At 40.5% G+C, this 13,946-nt stretch overlaps 1 protein-coding gene across 3 annotated transcripts in view; it reads right to left on the reverse strand.

Annotated features, from left to right (window-relative positions):
• Nucleotides 1-13,946, reverse strand: part of VEPH1 (ventricular zone expressed PH domain containing 1) — a 117,997-nt gene that overhangs the window by 20,271 nt on the left and 83,780 nt on the right. For 2 of the 3 annotated variants that reach the window (XM_090052184.1, XM_090052186.1), the window contains exon 10: nucleotides 8,641-8,780. The exons of the other annotated variant lie outside the window; for it this stretch is intronic. In XM_090052184.1, the coding sequence (XP_089908310.1) occupies nucleotides 8,641-8,780 (140 nt within the window). The remainder of the gene's footprint in view (nucleotides 1-8,640; nucleotides 8,781-13,946) is intronic. 3 annotated transcript variants of the gene reach the window in all.

Consider the following 13,946-nt stretch of genomic DNA (forward strand, 5'->3'; position numbering starts at 1 on the left):
AAGTCAAGATATATTATAGAGATAGGAGAAAAAAATTCTTTCCTTGGAGGCTATAAAGAGAGTATATAACAAATGGCAAAAAAATAGCATTTATTCAAAAAAATGAGGTAACTCATATGGAATTCTTTAGAAGTTCTATGTTAGTCAGTTCTGAATATGGGCTTTTATAGTTAATAAAGAACTAAATTAAATAAATACTAATATACTGTAAATCTATTTCATGCCAAATTCCTATCTTGTGCAAGTCCACTAAGTTTAGTGAGGTTATAGTATGGCTGAATTTAGCACATGATATTTAATTTTATTAATAGCTATATATACCATTTGTAAAAGCTTTATAATTTCAAGCAAATGAAAAGTGTAAATTATTTAAGGCAAATAGTGACATAGCAAGTTTAACACTAAATGCAACACAATAAAAGCCAATGTTTTTTCAGAGAAAGGTATACAAATTGCAGTGTGTTTCTAGAGGGACAAAAAGTCAAATATTATTGGCTCAGCCCCTCACAACTTATGCTAAATGCAGTTTGTTTTTTGACTCAGTACCAGAATCCGATTCCAGATGTTTAATAACAATGTTTACTAAAATAACTTCAAAAGCACTAGAAGGACAAAGCTACAAGAACCCAGATTTTAACCAATACTCAGAACAGAAACAAAACTACAAAAATAACAGTTTGGTTTTTTTTAAAGGAAATAAGTTCCTAGGAAAATAATGGCCAGATGATGGAGTGCTAAGTACAGGGTAATGTGGACTTGTACAACCCCGGGTATAAAAATGAGGAGAGAGAGATGAAGGACAGTACAGAAGAATGGGAAAATTATACAAAGAAAAAACTTAGTTTCTGGTGAGATGGCAAATTTGCAAAGCTTACTATCCCAGTTCAATAGAAGCCAGAAAATATCAGGCCCAAAGTCAACATAATCTGGATGAAAGGGTTAAAGTGAGTGGCTTTTAAAAACAAAGGTATTTATCAAGCAAATGCAAAACATGGCACATGAAATCTGAAATTAGTGATGAAATTCTCCATACAAACATTCAACCATACAGCAGAAATGGGACATGCCTAACAATATTTTTGTTCATGTACAGCAAGATAGTATGTATGTTGAATTGGACTGTATAAAATTAAGAAAACCCTGCTTATTGTAGGTTTCCTTTGCTTCTGCTCTTCCTTCTCTACTCTTTTATGTGCTTTTATTTACATCTTTTCTCCATATGTTTCCCTCTGTCTGATTTTTCCATCATGCATCATTTTATTGAGATTATTTCTCCCTGAGACCATCCTTTCATCTTTTCTTTTTCATCAAAGCACTTTTTTTTTTCAAATTCATCCTTTCTCTTCAGGGCTGTTGGTTGTAGCCATGTTGGTCTAAGGCAAGGTTCTTTGGGTAATGTGATATCTTTTATTAGACCAACTAAATAGTTGAAAAAAGTTCTTTGCAAGCTTTTGGGCACAGATACCCTTAGTCAGGCATAGGGAGACTCTGCTATTGTTATGTGTTCTCCAAGGTAGAAAAGAAGCTGATTTAAATCAAGCATGTCTGTGAAAATGCCAATGAGTGGAAGTTAGGAAGACAATGGGTAGAGATGGAGGGGGGAAGAGGGAAAGGTGTAAAAGAATGCATGTGGTCAGTTGGAGGCAGGTTACCTGAGGTATCAGATGTCAGGCAGGTTGTAACGGGTCATATATCCAAATGTGCCATTAATGTCATAAATATGTCATACATCCAAATATCCAAATATGCTTCACAACTTCAGAAAAACTTGGAAATCATCTCTTTTACATAACCTACTCCAATAAAAATCAACTCAAGAAGGAAATCAACACATGCTACAACAATTGAAAAGAGAGAAATCTGAATATCTTCCCAACATTATACAGTGATTATACCAAAGATTTGTTACAACATCCATCCAACACAAAAAGAAGAAATGGAAGCAATTACTACAGGAACAATTTTTCCAGCCACAAAACAACCATCAGAAAAACAACATGAATACCGTACAACATTCCAACTTCATGCTTGATGAAACAGAAGGAACAAATCAATCCTCAAATATTATCAATCTCTCTATGTACACACTTATCAAGGTTGAAAAACCTGTCCTCTCCAAAGGCCCTAATTTCTGTCCAGAAAAATACCCAAATAAGACACTCCAATGTGGAGAACTACAAGAATTTTTCTGAAGCCTCCACCTGAAAGAATATTTCCACAACCAAAAGGAATCCACTTTCAACATGACTTCATCCTGTGACAACATTGACGAAAATATTAATGCCAAAAAATAAAAAACCCCATAGACTGGATACCTTAGAGTGGATGAAATTCAAACTTCAACCTATTGAATGCTTCAGAGAGAGAATGAACAATGAAATAATCAACAACAAACACCACCACAACAATGTCTCCCTCTCAGAGAAGGGCCATAGAATCTCTAAGATCCAACCACCAAATAGCAATATAACCAGCAGATAAAGGCCGAGTTATAGTTATCCTTAACCATGAAGACTACATAAAAGAAGCCAACAGGCAACTCTCTGACACCACCTACTATGAAAAACTAAAGGAAGATCCAACTCCTTTTTTCACCTCAAAACTCAAACTCACCATCACATCATTTCCATCTGAACTTCAAGAAAAACTTCAGACCCTGATCCCTCTACTACCCAATCCAGGGACATTTTACATACTCCCTAAAATCCACAAACAAGAGAACCCCTGCAGACCTGTAATTTCCAACCATGGAACTCTAACTGAAGAAATATCAGGTTTCATCAATTCCATCCTAAGACCTCTTGTCACCCAAAGACTGAATTTTATCCAAGACAAAACAGATTTTCTGTAAAAACTCAAAAACATAAATCACCTTCCCAATATACAAGAAACCCATGCACCACCATACGTATCTACGCAAAACCAACAACCACCCTAAACACACCAAAAAAGCTGTAAGTTACAGCCAAGCTCTCTGATACCATTGAATTTGCACTGAGGAGAATACCCATGATTGTCACCTCACAAATCTCAAAAGGGCTTTCACCCAGCAAGGACACTCCTCCAGAGAGATGGATCACACCTTTGAGAGAGCCACCCGGATACCATGTGAAGAATTCCTGTAGTACAAAAAGAAAATCCCCACGAAACACATACCTTTAGTTATGACATACGATCCTTCCCTGGAATCTATATGGAAAATCCTCAAACAATTGCAACCCATACTAGAAGAAGAACCAATCCTTGAATACATCTTTCCAGAACCACCCATCCTAGTCTTTAAACAAGCACTGAACCTCGCTAACCTCATCACCAGAAGCAAACTTCCTACAACCCAAACCACACCCAATGGATTCATACCATCCCAGGACAAGAAATGTAAAACCTGCCAACACATCTCCACCAGTCCCACAACAACTACACCCCACAACAGAACTATCACCATTCCTGAATCTTACATCTACACCTCCATAAATGTAATATATCTCATCCAGTGCACCAAATGCCCTGACCTGATGGAAAATATGTAGGAGAAGCCAAACAACTGCATACCAGAAGAATGCACACCAAAAATTCATCAAAGACAAAAATATCCAATTACCTCTGGGTGCACACTTCCCACAAGACAATCACTCCCTCTGATCTTGGAGTTCTAATCCTCAAAGGGAATTTACAAAACACCTTTCAGAGACAAGCCTACAAACTTCACTTCATAAATCTACAGGATACAAAAAATCATGAACTTAATATAGACATTGGATATATGACACATTACAATCTGTCTGACATCTGATACCCCAGGTAACTTGCCTCCAACTGATCACTTGCATTCCTTCACACCTTTCCCTCCCCCACCTTCCCTCCTATCTCTACCTATTGTCTTCCTAACTTCCACTCATTTGCATTTTCACAGACATGCTTGTTACAAATTAGCTTCTTGTCTACCTTGGAGAACAGTACATAACAGTAGCAGAGTTTCTCTATGTCTGACGAAGGGTGTTTGTGCCTGAAAGCTTGCAAATAACTTTTTTCCTTTCTCTTCAGATTCCCCTTTCTTTTCACTTTGGTATTGTCTTATTTCCTATTTCTTCTGTTATCTTGCTTCCTTGTTCCTTTTTTTACTTCTCTTTTTCCTGGGATTCCATCCTTGCCCTCAAATTCTCCTTATGCCAAATTTCTCTCCACTACTCAGCCTGTCTTCCCATCCCTTACCTGCCTTCAGTAACGTACCAAACTTCGGACAAGCATCAGAACAAACCTCTCCTCTCCTCCTCCTGAGATTGTCACTATCCAGCTGGAACAAGCATATTTGCTCTTACTCGGTGTGTTAAATGCTCCTAAATCTTTCTAGAGATTGTGCACTAAAACCTCAGTCCAGCAAGTCATATAAAGCATCTGCTTCTCCCTTAAGCATCCTAGTAGTCTTATTATCTTTGGTAAGACTACTTACTAGGGTTGTGTGAAGCTTTGGGTGCTCATTCTCATTCAATTCAGAGGAGATTCGGCGGCTGAATCTCTGAAACCAAATTGAATCAGGAGACCAATAAGAAGGTCCAAATTGATTTGAAGCTCTATGAATCAATTTGGAAAAGATTCGGACAGCTTCAGAGATTCGGGCAGCCCCCACTCATCATCACAGGGAGCTGGACCCGGACTCTGTGCTGGTAAGTAGGGGATGGGGGGGATGGACGGGAGACCATGGGAGGACCCCTGCTAGGCCACATCCCCTGCCTGCTCCCCCAGCTCCCTGAGCATCCCCCAATCCCTACCTGCTCCCCTAGCCCTGTCAATGGCTGTCCTGCCCAGCCCCAGCATCCTGCCACTCACTGGCTGCTGCCAGGTGTGGGGGGCAGTGATTCCCATTGCTCCTTACTACCCCATGCTGCTTTGGGGGCTTCACCACAAGCCCCTATCCCATGCCTACTCTCCCAGCCCCCACCTCCCATGGCTGCCCTGCCTGGCTCCAGCTCCCAGTTCTTTAAAAAAAAAAAGCCTTGCCCTCACCAGCTGCTGTGGTGCTGACAGGGCTTCTGGGGGATCATGGCAGAGCCTCCCACACAGTGTGCGGCAGTGGGGAGGGATTGTCCCCAGCCTGGCAACAGCTGGTGAATGCGGGCCTTTTTGTAAAGTGCCAGGACGCTGGTGCTGGGGGAAGCAGCTATTGACGGGGCTGGGAGAGCAGGCAGGGGATGGGGCCTGTTTGATTTGGAGATTCAACCAAATCAAATCACTGTCCCCCATATCGGCCAAATCTGAATCCGAAGTGAATACTAGCCACTTCGCACAGGCCTACTACTTACATGCTTAAAATGAAGCATATATTTAAGGGCTGTGCTGAAGTAGATCCCATTCAGAACCGTCAGTTAGATGCAGACAGTAATCTCTATGCAAGATTAAGTAAAAGTGTGATAAATGCCAGGTAAGATTATGATTCTGTGAGGTGCCAAGAATCTTCTGAGAACTTCTATTGATCAGAAGTGGCAGCTGATGACCAGGATAATTGCATGGGAAAGTCACAGGGAGCTGTGAGAGATGAGACAGATTGGTGAGAAATCAGATAGGAAAAAAAGGTGTTCTCTCTCTCTCTCCTATTATTCCCCCATCCTGTTCAGAAAAAAAATCTGATCACTTCATAACATAAGGCAGGGAGGCAGGAATAGTATTTATCCCTGTGTGACCCTTTGCCTGTTCTCCCCCACTCCAATTTAGTACTACCTAATCATTTCCCTTCTTCTACTTCCCCTCCCAACATACACCATATATTCAACTTCTCTTACAGTCATTAATTGACATCCATCTCCTCTACACTCATTTCTATTAGCCCATGCCTCATCCTCCTCTTAAGGTCCCAAGCTGGTCATCTCTCTCAAGCTGAACCTCAACAGTTCATAAGCACCTCTTCACACCCTGCCACACACACACTCCCTCCGCCTCAGGCTGAAAACTTCCCTTCCTACTACTAACTTCCTTATGGTGCAGAACCACTCACTTTGCTCTGAGCCCTTTCCAGTCTGACACCCTTAAAGTCAGAAGAGGCATACATCTCTGCAGGCTCCGAATCCAACCCCATGTTCAGAATTCTTTCCTCCTTGTCTCCAACAACCACCAGCTAAGAATGCAAATCCTAATTAGAGCCACCTCTCCCACAGGCAAAGTGGTTTGGAGAAGCAGGGCAGGGCCAGCTGGGAGCCTGAGATTATATGAGGTTAAAATAGCTTTAAAAAGACAAAGTCTTTAAGAGTATTTTGTGGCAGTGGGAGAGCTAAACTTTACAGTACAGCAGGTAACATAAACAGTGAGCTATTAAAGGAGGAATTTTGTCCCATTACTCTCCTAGTTGCTCCAGAACATACAATCTTTCAGGATTAGGTTCAAAAGATGAATGTGCTCAGGTTCAGAAGGAGGAGCTGTCAGTGCTGAAACTGGATTGAAGGTTTCAGGTAGGGCTTACCTGGCTGGTGGGATCCTGATCTGTTCCCTAATTCATCTACTTGAAATGAAAGTTAAACAAAATTGTTTTAACCCCCAACTTACGCTTTTTTCATTTTTTGTGTACTAATTTTTAGGAAATTACACATGTAAAGATAACTTGACCAAATAAATTAACTAATCATTATGAGTATAATTCACCATATATGTTTGGATTGTCAAATGTTAAAAATTAGCCAAGATCACATTAGTCTAATATCAGAAATATCCTCTATGTCCACTTGCAGAAGATGGATACAGTGATTTAATAAATCTCCATCACTAAGTGCTCAAACTGAAATATCACAGTACACTCTGCATGATCACCAGGGATCCAGGTTTTCTGTTTGCCATGGAAAAAAACAGTAAAATGAGGATTTTCTCATTTTAAGGAGAAAAGTGAGGATTTTCTCATTTAAAGGAAGCCCCACAGGGGCTTCTGTGCCCAAGTGGATGAGACCCAGAATGGGAGGGCAGGGCAGGGCAGGGAGGCTCAATGCCACTGCCAGGAGCCCCATGCATCCAGGACAAGGTGCCCCTGCCCTTCCAGCAGTAGCAGAGGTGGTAGTGTGGAGTTGTAGTCCCTGTTGCTGCTGAGTGGGTAGGGGGGTGCCTCGCCATGGCAGTGTGGGGCTCCTGGTGGTGGCACCATGCTTCTCCACTCTGCTTTCCCACACCAGGTCTCTCCCCCTGGGACGCAGAGGCCCCTGAGAGGAGGACAGCATGGCAGGGAGCCCCATACTCATAGCCACCAGCCCGTATCTGCCACCCGTCCATGGGCTTCGCTCCAGCTATACCACCCCTGGGGGAGGGGGAGCCAGACTCTGAACTTCACTCAGGCACAGCAGCTACCGCCTCCCACAGGCGACAGATGGAGCTTGGGTGCTGCTGGAGGGCGTAGGGGGCTACAGACCTGGGTCTCTGGGTCTATAGCCCTGGCAGCTGGGGACCCCCTCCAGCAGGGCTGGGGGGTGGGGCGCTGTTGGGTGAGGAGTGAGGGGCACCAACAGGGCTAGGAGGGGCTGTGGGTAGGGAGTGAGGAGCAGCAGCAAGGCTGGGGGGGCTGTGGATTGGGAGTGAAGGATATTGGCAAAGCCAGGGGGACTGTGGGTTGGGAGTGAGAGGCACTGGCAGGGCCAAAGAACTGTGGCTTGGGAGTGAGGGACACTGTCATGGGCAGGACACTGGCATATCAGGGCTGCTCAGGGCCACAAAATAGTGCAGGGGGGACAGCTGCAGCTGGACCCATATTCTGCTGAATGAAGGGGGCAACGCGAGCTCTTATTTTCTATGATAAAAAAGCTGAACTCAACCACCAAAATTTACAGGTATTTAGAATTTTTTTTTTATTATAGTGATTGAGGCACTGGTAGGCTCAAATTGCCTTAAAATTGTAAATATATCAAAACATTGTGTTCCTCTGTATATAGTGCCATTTCATTTTAGTTATAGAAAAATGCAGATTTGGGGGGGGTTAATCAGAGAATTTGCAATTTTTTATCAGAGAAAACCAAGATCCCTGATTATCACCGACTCTGTACAGTTTGAGAAGCTGAATAAGCTAGTAACAATCACATTTCATCTTGAACTATGAATTCAGGATTTTTGATAGCATTCAAAATATTTTATATTAGAAAGTTCCATGTAATTTGGTCCTTTGTTCAGAGACGCACATAAAATAACAATTAAAATACCATTTGATGGATAAGAATTGATCAAAACCTACAAACCTTACTCAGTCAAACTCTCATAGGGCAAAATGCTAAATACCTTGACAACTACAAAAGCTGGTGAACTTGATTCTGCTGTTTTTCATTTTTCTTTTTTTGTCCATGAGCCTTGTTTTTACTGGAAGCCTTGCCTAAATAAAGACTAGGTGATTTGACCCAGGCTTCATACTTAATTTCGTATTGGCTGTTTAACTTTGTTATGTTCCATAGAAAGTTTATAATCTGTTCTACAAAATGAGGTCAGTCTATTGCAAAGTACCTGGAACTGGTATATTTAAGACTACCTATGTTCTGAAAAATCAGAAAGGGAAACTCAAAGAACACTTATAGTAGCTGCTATGAGCATTAAACAGATCTAAACGGATTATCAGTAAGACATTGATTTTTCATGTACAAAGTTTTACTTTATAGAGGTGTCACCACTTATTTGTATTACACACACCTGCTGAAAGAGAAACATGATATGGATCCATAGCTGAGGCTGTCGGCTGATGAGGGTAAAACTGGATTTACTGTATAGGCAGTAATGACCCTTCAGTGGGCAGCTGAAGAACAACTTTGCTACACAACTTCTAACAGTATCTAGAAATAAATATACATAATGTTAAAATCAACTACTTAAAAAGTCTATCTATCTGATATTACTTTATATTTAAACATATAATGCTAGAGGCTATGAGGTACCAGTATTTCTATATCTGAAACAGTCTGGTTATATCCCCATTTTCCAGGTGTGTATGATTCTCAAACTGCATTAAAATCAGCCCTGTTCAGTGGGCCAGCCCAAGGCATGTGCCACTTAAGTTGACTATAAGTCATATTAAATGGTATGCAGGCCTTGTGCTGGTCCTCTGCTTAGAGCTACATTGTACCCACTGTACAACAAGAATATTCATCATTGCTTTGCACATGACCACACGAGGTGTGATGTAGTGTAGAAACAAGTCTTTAACATGTACCATCTTTATTTTTGGAAGAATGTTCTGAAGCTCTTAGTTTATATTTACAGTCTTGATGACAAAAATGGACAAATATTGTTAGAATTGTTCACAATTCTCATTTAAAATGAACAGTTTGTTGAAAAACCATCATGTCTGAAAACAACCACTTATGTTCTTCAGTTTATGCACTCCTCACTCAGGAAAAAGGTATTTCAACAAGAGTTATGCCAGAGCAAGGGCTGCAGGAGTTAGCCCTTTTTTAGCAAAGGGTGACCTGTTTGTACCTGTTACTCAACCTTGCTTTGCAATGGATTCATTGAGAGCCTCATAAGAATTAGAATTTCTTTCTAAGTTAAATGTGCACATAACTTGTTCTTTATCTGATAGCACTTAACATGGTTTGGTCATCATAAAAAGTATATCAACTATTACACACCCCCTCCAATAAGATACAAAAACAACTGAGAAAAAAAATTCCAACACCAGTAAAAAGTGAGTGACATGAAATATTTAAAAAATGTGACTAGTTCTGGATTCACTTAAAGTGAAGTCCACCCAAGGATACTGTTCCTACAAACAAAGACAGGCATGGGGCAGTGGAGACTATTTTTCTTTCTGCAGTTTCGATGTAGTTTCCCCATAAATATTATAAATCTTTATTTTGCATCAACAGGAAAAGATGAACTTAGCCCTTAAGAAACCTGCACAATATCAATAAGATACATAGTATGTATGTGATCTATAGCAATGAACATAATAGTTTTGCAACAACTTGCCCGGAACTTAGCAAAGCAGATATTGCCTAATGCCAGTAATTAAGAATTGATTCAAACTTCCTTTAAGACAATGAAGTCCAAATCATAGCAAAGATGGATCTGCAACAAAACTGCATACGGGGTGGAAAAAGAAAGTACTGTAAAAAGATGGCTGAATTCCTGGCAGAGAGTGTTATATCTTACCTCTCATTCTGCAAAACTGCTTCAAATGACAACAGGACTAGCTTAGTAGTTTAAAACTAATTGTTGCTTCTAAAAGTAGAAATATAATATGAATCAGAAGCCTCTACATCAACTTCCAGCTCACTTAGTGCCAACCAAAACAAAGGTTCAGGTTTAGATTAGTACAACTACAAACACCTCTGTATTAAATGGATTCTTAGAAGCTGACACTGAGAAAATGCAGAATAAGACAAAGTGAAGATGCACAACTTTAAGGACTGTGGCCAGGGACAGATGTGCTATCAGAGGCATTCAATGCGCAAATAGAGCGTACAGATATGCGTAGCCAAAAATGTGTGTCAGCTATGGTCAAAGTACTTAAAAAATGACTCTCAAAATGAGGAACATTTTTGCAGCACTTCCTTTTGAAGCACTTCCTGAAACATCTGGTCTTCCAGCATCCCACAGTGCTCCATTCCCTCTTTTCGTGGATGGGAGAGCAGGGTGGACAGCCAATGAGAGTTCTCCTGTGAGCTCAGCTGTTCTTGGGAACCTCTGCAGACTGAAGGATGAGAGAGGCAAGCAGAGATTTGTGCTCCCCAGACCCCTGGTTGGAAGAGCTCATGAAAAGACATGATGATTTGAGGTATAGCTTAACTGCAGAGTTCACTCAGCAGACTGACATTCTCCTGTGAAATTTGCTAGATTTGTCTGGTCTAAGCTGCCACATTGCAACATACTAAGGGCATCTACATGTGACACTGCGTTGCCATAGCAATGCACTACAGTGATGTAATATCCATGGGTGTCTACACTTGACCAGCAGCTACAGTACTTTGCCATAGCAGCATGCTCCTCCCTTACAGCGTACCATTATGCTGAAGCAGCTGCTAAAAATAACCATGCGCCATGTGCACGGCATAGTATGAGTGGTTACTGCACTGCGCTTTAGTACTTCCAAAAGGGAATACTAAAGCACGGTGCAGTAATAACATCGCTGTAGAGCAACATATAGTCACGCCTACTGTGTAACCCATGACTGTATCCAGGTTGCTGCTATGCTTCTGAAAGGCATTAGGACATTTGGTACCATATTATATAAGCTGGTCTGTTCAATGATTCTTTTCCCAGAAATTGTGTGGGAAGTTGCCTGCGTGGGAAACAACTGGCACATGGGGGAATTGTAGAAACAAACTGAAGTGGTTCAGTCTTACTCCACAATGTAAAGTCTGTAAGTCACTAGTCGGGTTATTATTAGAAACACTTAGAGTTAAGCCCAGATTTCCAGAGATCAATAGGACAGTTAGCTCCAGTGTCATGTATCACTACATTTGGCTGAGAGGTTTCTGTGTGTAGATAGGAGTCAGGTGTACAGCAATACCTGAGTAAGAGCCTGAGTTAACTCTGTAGAGCAGAAAAGCATATAATTCTGAATTCTGTAGCCAGGAGCATAGACATTTAAAGGGAGTCCTTGACTTACAACATTCCTTGACTTACAACATTTTGCACTTGCAACGTTTATAAACTGACACCTTTTCAACTTTCTGATGTCAGTGCCGACTTTACTACACTTGATCTGACACGACGCTACACCAGCGAACAAGTTCACTGTGTCACCCATCTCCCTGGAGAACATCTGTCCAAACTTCCTTGGACAAAGCAGATAAGACTCCAGGCAAACCTGCAGCCAAGACTCCTGAGAAGACTCCAGCCAAGAACCCTTCAAAAAGTCCAACCAAGAGCCCTTCAAAAAGTCTAGCAAAGTCACCTCAAAGAAATCCTTCCAAGTCAATATGATTGCTATTTACAATAGAAATACATTAATGTAGCTGTATTATTAATCTATAATTGACTGAGTACAAAATTCTGGGTTATTTTGGGTGAAAATAGGTATCAAGCCTTGATTCAGGAACCAATCCTCATTTATAACATTGTTTCCTACGGGAAAATTGGTTCCCAGTTACGTTTCAACTTAAGATGCAGTTTTCAGGAACCAGTTATGTTGTAAATCCAAGGACTGCCTGTATGTAATATTACTGGTGTTTGGTATAATAAACTGAAAAGCAGAGTGGCTATCAATTATATCACATTCATGTTAATAATCCATTAACAAATTAGAGAGTACGTTAAGGGGTATGGAGTATATTTTTGGGAAGAAGAAGAATATTACATGGAAATGGTTTTGTTTCAAATCAGAAGGAAATAGTACAGTAGGAGGTGTAGTAATAATTTAGCATCATGGGATATTTACAGAGTCAGTGGAAAAAATATAAATAACTGATGAATCACCAAGCCAACAAGAAAAGATATCTAATGTACAAATGGAGGGCATGAACTAATTCTCACAGAAGTGAGAAGGAAAGTTCTTCATTGACATAAGCGGGGCTGATCCTACATCAGTCTGTTAAAAATAAGTTAATCAAAGCTGTATTAAGGCATACTTTTAAAAACCCAGTCAAGAATATTATTAACATTATATATCTTTGAAGGCCTCACACTTCTAGCAAAGTAACACCCCCAATTTATTTTTTACAAGGAACCATTTTTTAATTTAATTATTGAATAGTTAGACAACAGGGGAAAATTATATATTGGAGTTATGCATCTTAGTTGGGCATAACTTTAATCACAGAAGTTAATTTATAAGTTAATGGGACTACTTGCATGAGAAGTTACATAGTAAAGAATGAGAAATGCCATAATCTAGAAAAGAAAAATTCAAATATCAATAGAGTTTCTCAAATTTATTTTTTAACCATTTTATACTTCCCTAGTTTCCTTGGCTTATTTCATTTCTTCTGTTTTGATTAAGAATGAGAATAGAGCAATAAAATATATTTATGGAAAAAGAAAAAGGGTAAAGGGATATTTTAAAGCAGGCTTCCTACCCTTCATCTTGATTTTAAGCATTAACAACTTTGTAGCCTTGCTGGCTAATATGTGGCACCATAAAACAGGCAGATAAATTTCACTTCCCATACATGCATCTGAAATTACACTGGATAAAATATTGCTATAATGGTATCCAGAATGGCAAACTCAGCTCTAAGTGCAATAAACAGGGTCCAGAAAATCTGAGTGGCAAAACCAGGTTAGAAAGAATATGGATCTATTTTAGTTTATAAACCACCCCCATCCCTGTTGCCACTACACTGAAAAGTCTGTCAGTGCTCTACCTTGTAGAAAGACACAGTAACAGAATGTCCTTGTTCCATGGCCTCACCTACAGAAGCAGAACTATTTCTTTGATTTCTGTGCATAATGATTACCTACAATAAAAGAAGACCTACGCATGGTCAGTGGAGAAGACCAGGGCCCACTAGTGGTGAAGATAGAGAGACTATGGAGAAAAACTGGGCTCCACACTCAAAGACACAGATACAGATCTACTCCAGCTCCTTTACTGCTGTTGCTGCTGCCCTTGGTCATGTTGATTTATTTGGATTCCCTTTACTCATGACACCTGTATTTGTTCCTTTCTTTACAGACCAGTTTCCTTCCTGACCCTTCCTAAGGAAAACAGGACCTTACTCAGTTCCTTAGTCACTCTTCACTAGTTATCAGAAACATTAGAAAACATCAACTTCCTCTCAAAGATGGACTCATCTTTTACATCACAGTCCGTTTCTCTGCACACTGACCACTCTGGTCTTATACTAATTCTTTCCTATCCCCAATCTTAGCAGCTGTTCTGGCCTATAAAACAGTATATTCTAGCCAGAAGGAAGGAGACCTGATCTGATTCATTCAACCCACCTCCCAGCAGTCAACCCGTTTCCCTCTCGGGATAGCAATAAGCCCATTCAGAAAATAAGTCATTGGCTAGGTGAAATCTACCAGGAGGAGCAAGGCATTTTCCATGCTTCAAC

Source organism: Crocodylus siamensis, chromosome 6, assembly GCF_052110815.1.
Source record: "Crocodylus siamensis isolate JL-2025a chromosome 6, ASM5211081v1, whole genome shotgun sequence".
NCBI classification, from domain to species: domain Eukaryota; kingdom Metazoa; phylum Chordata; order Crocodylia; family Crocodylidae; genus Crocodylus; species Crocodylus siamensis.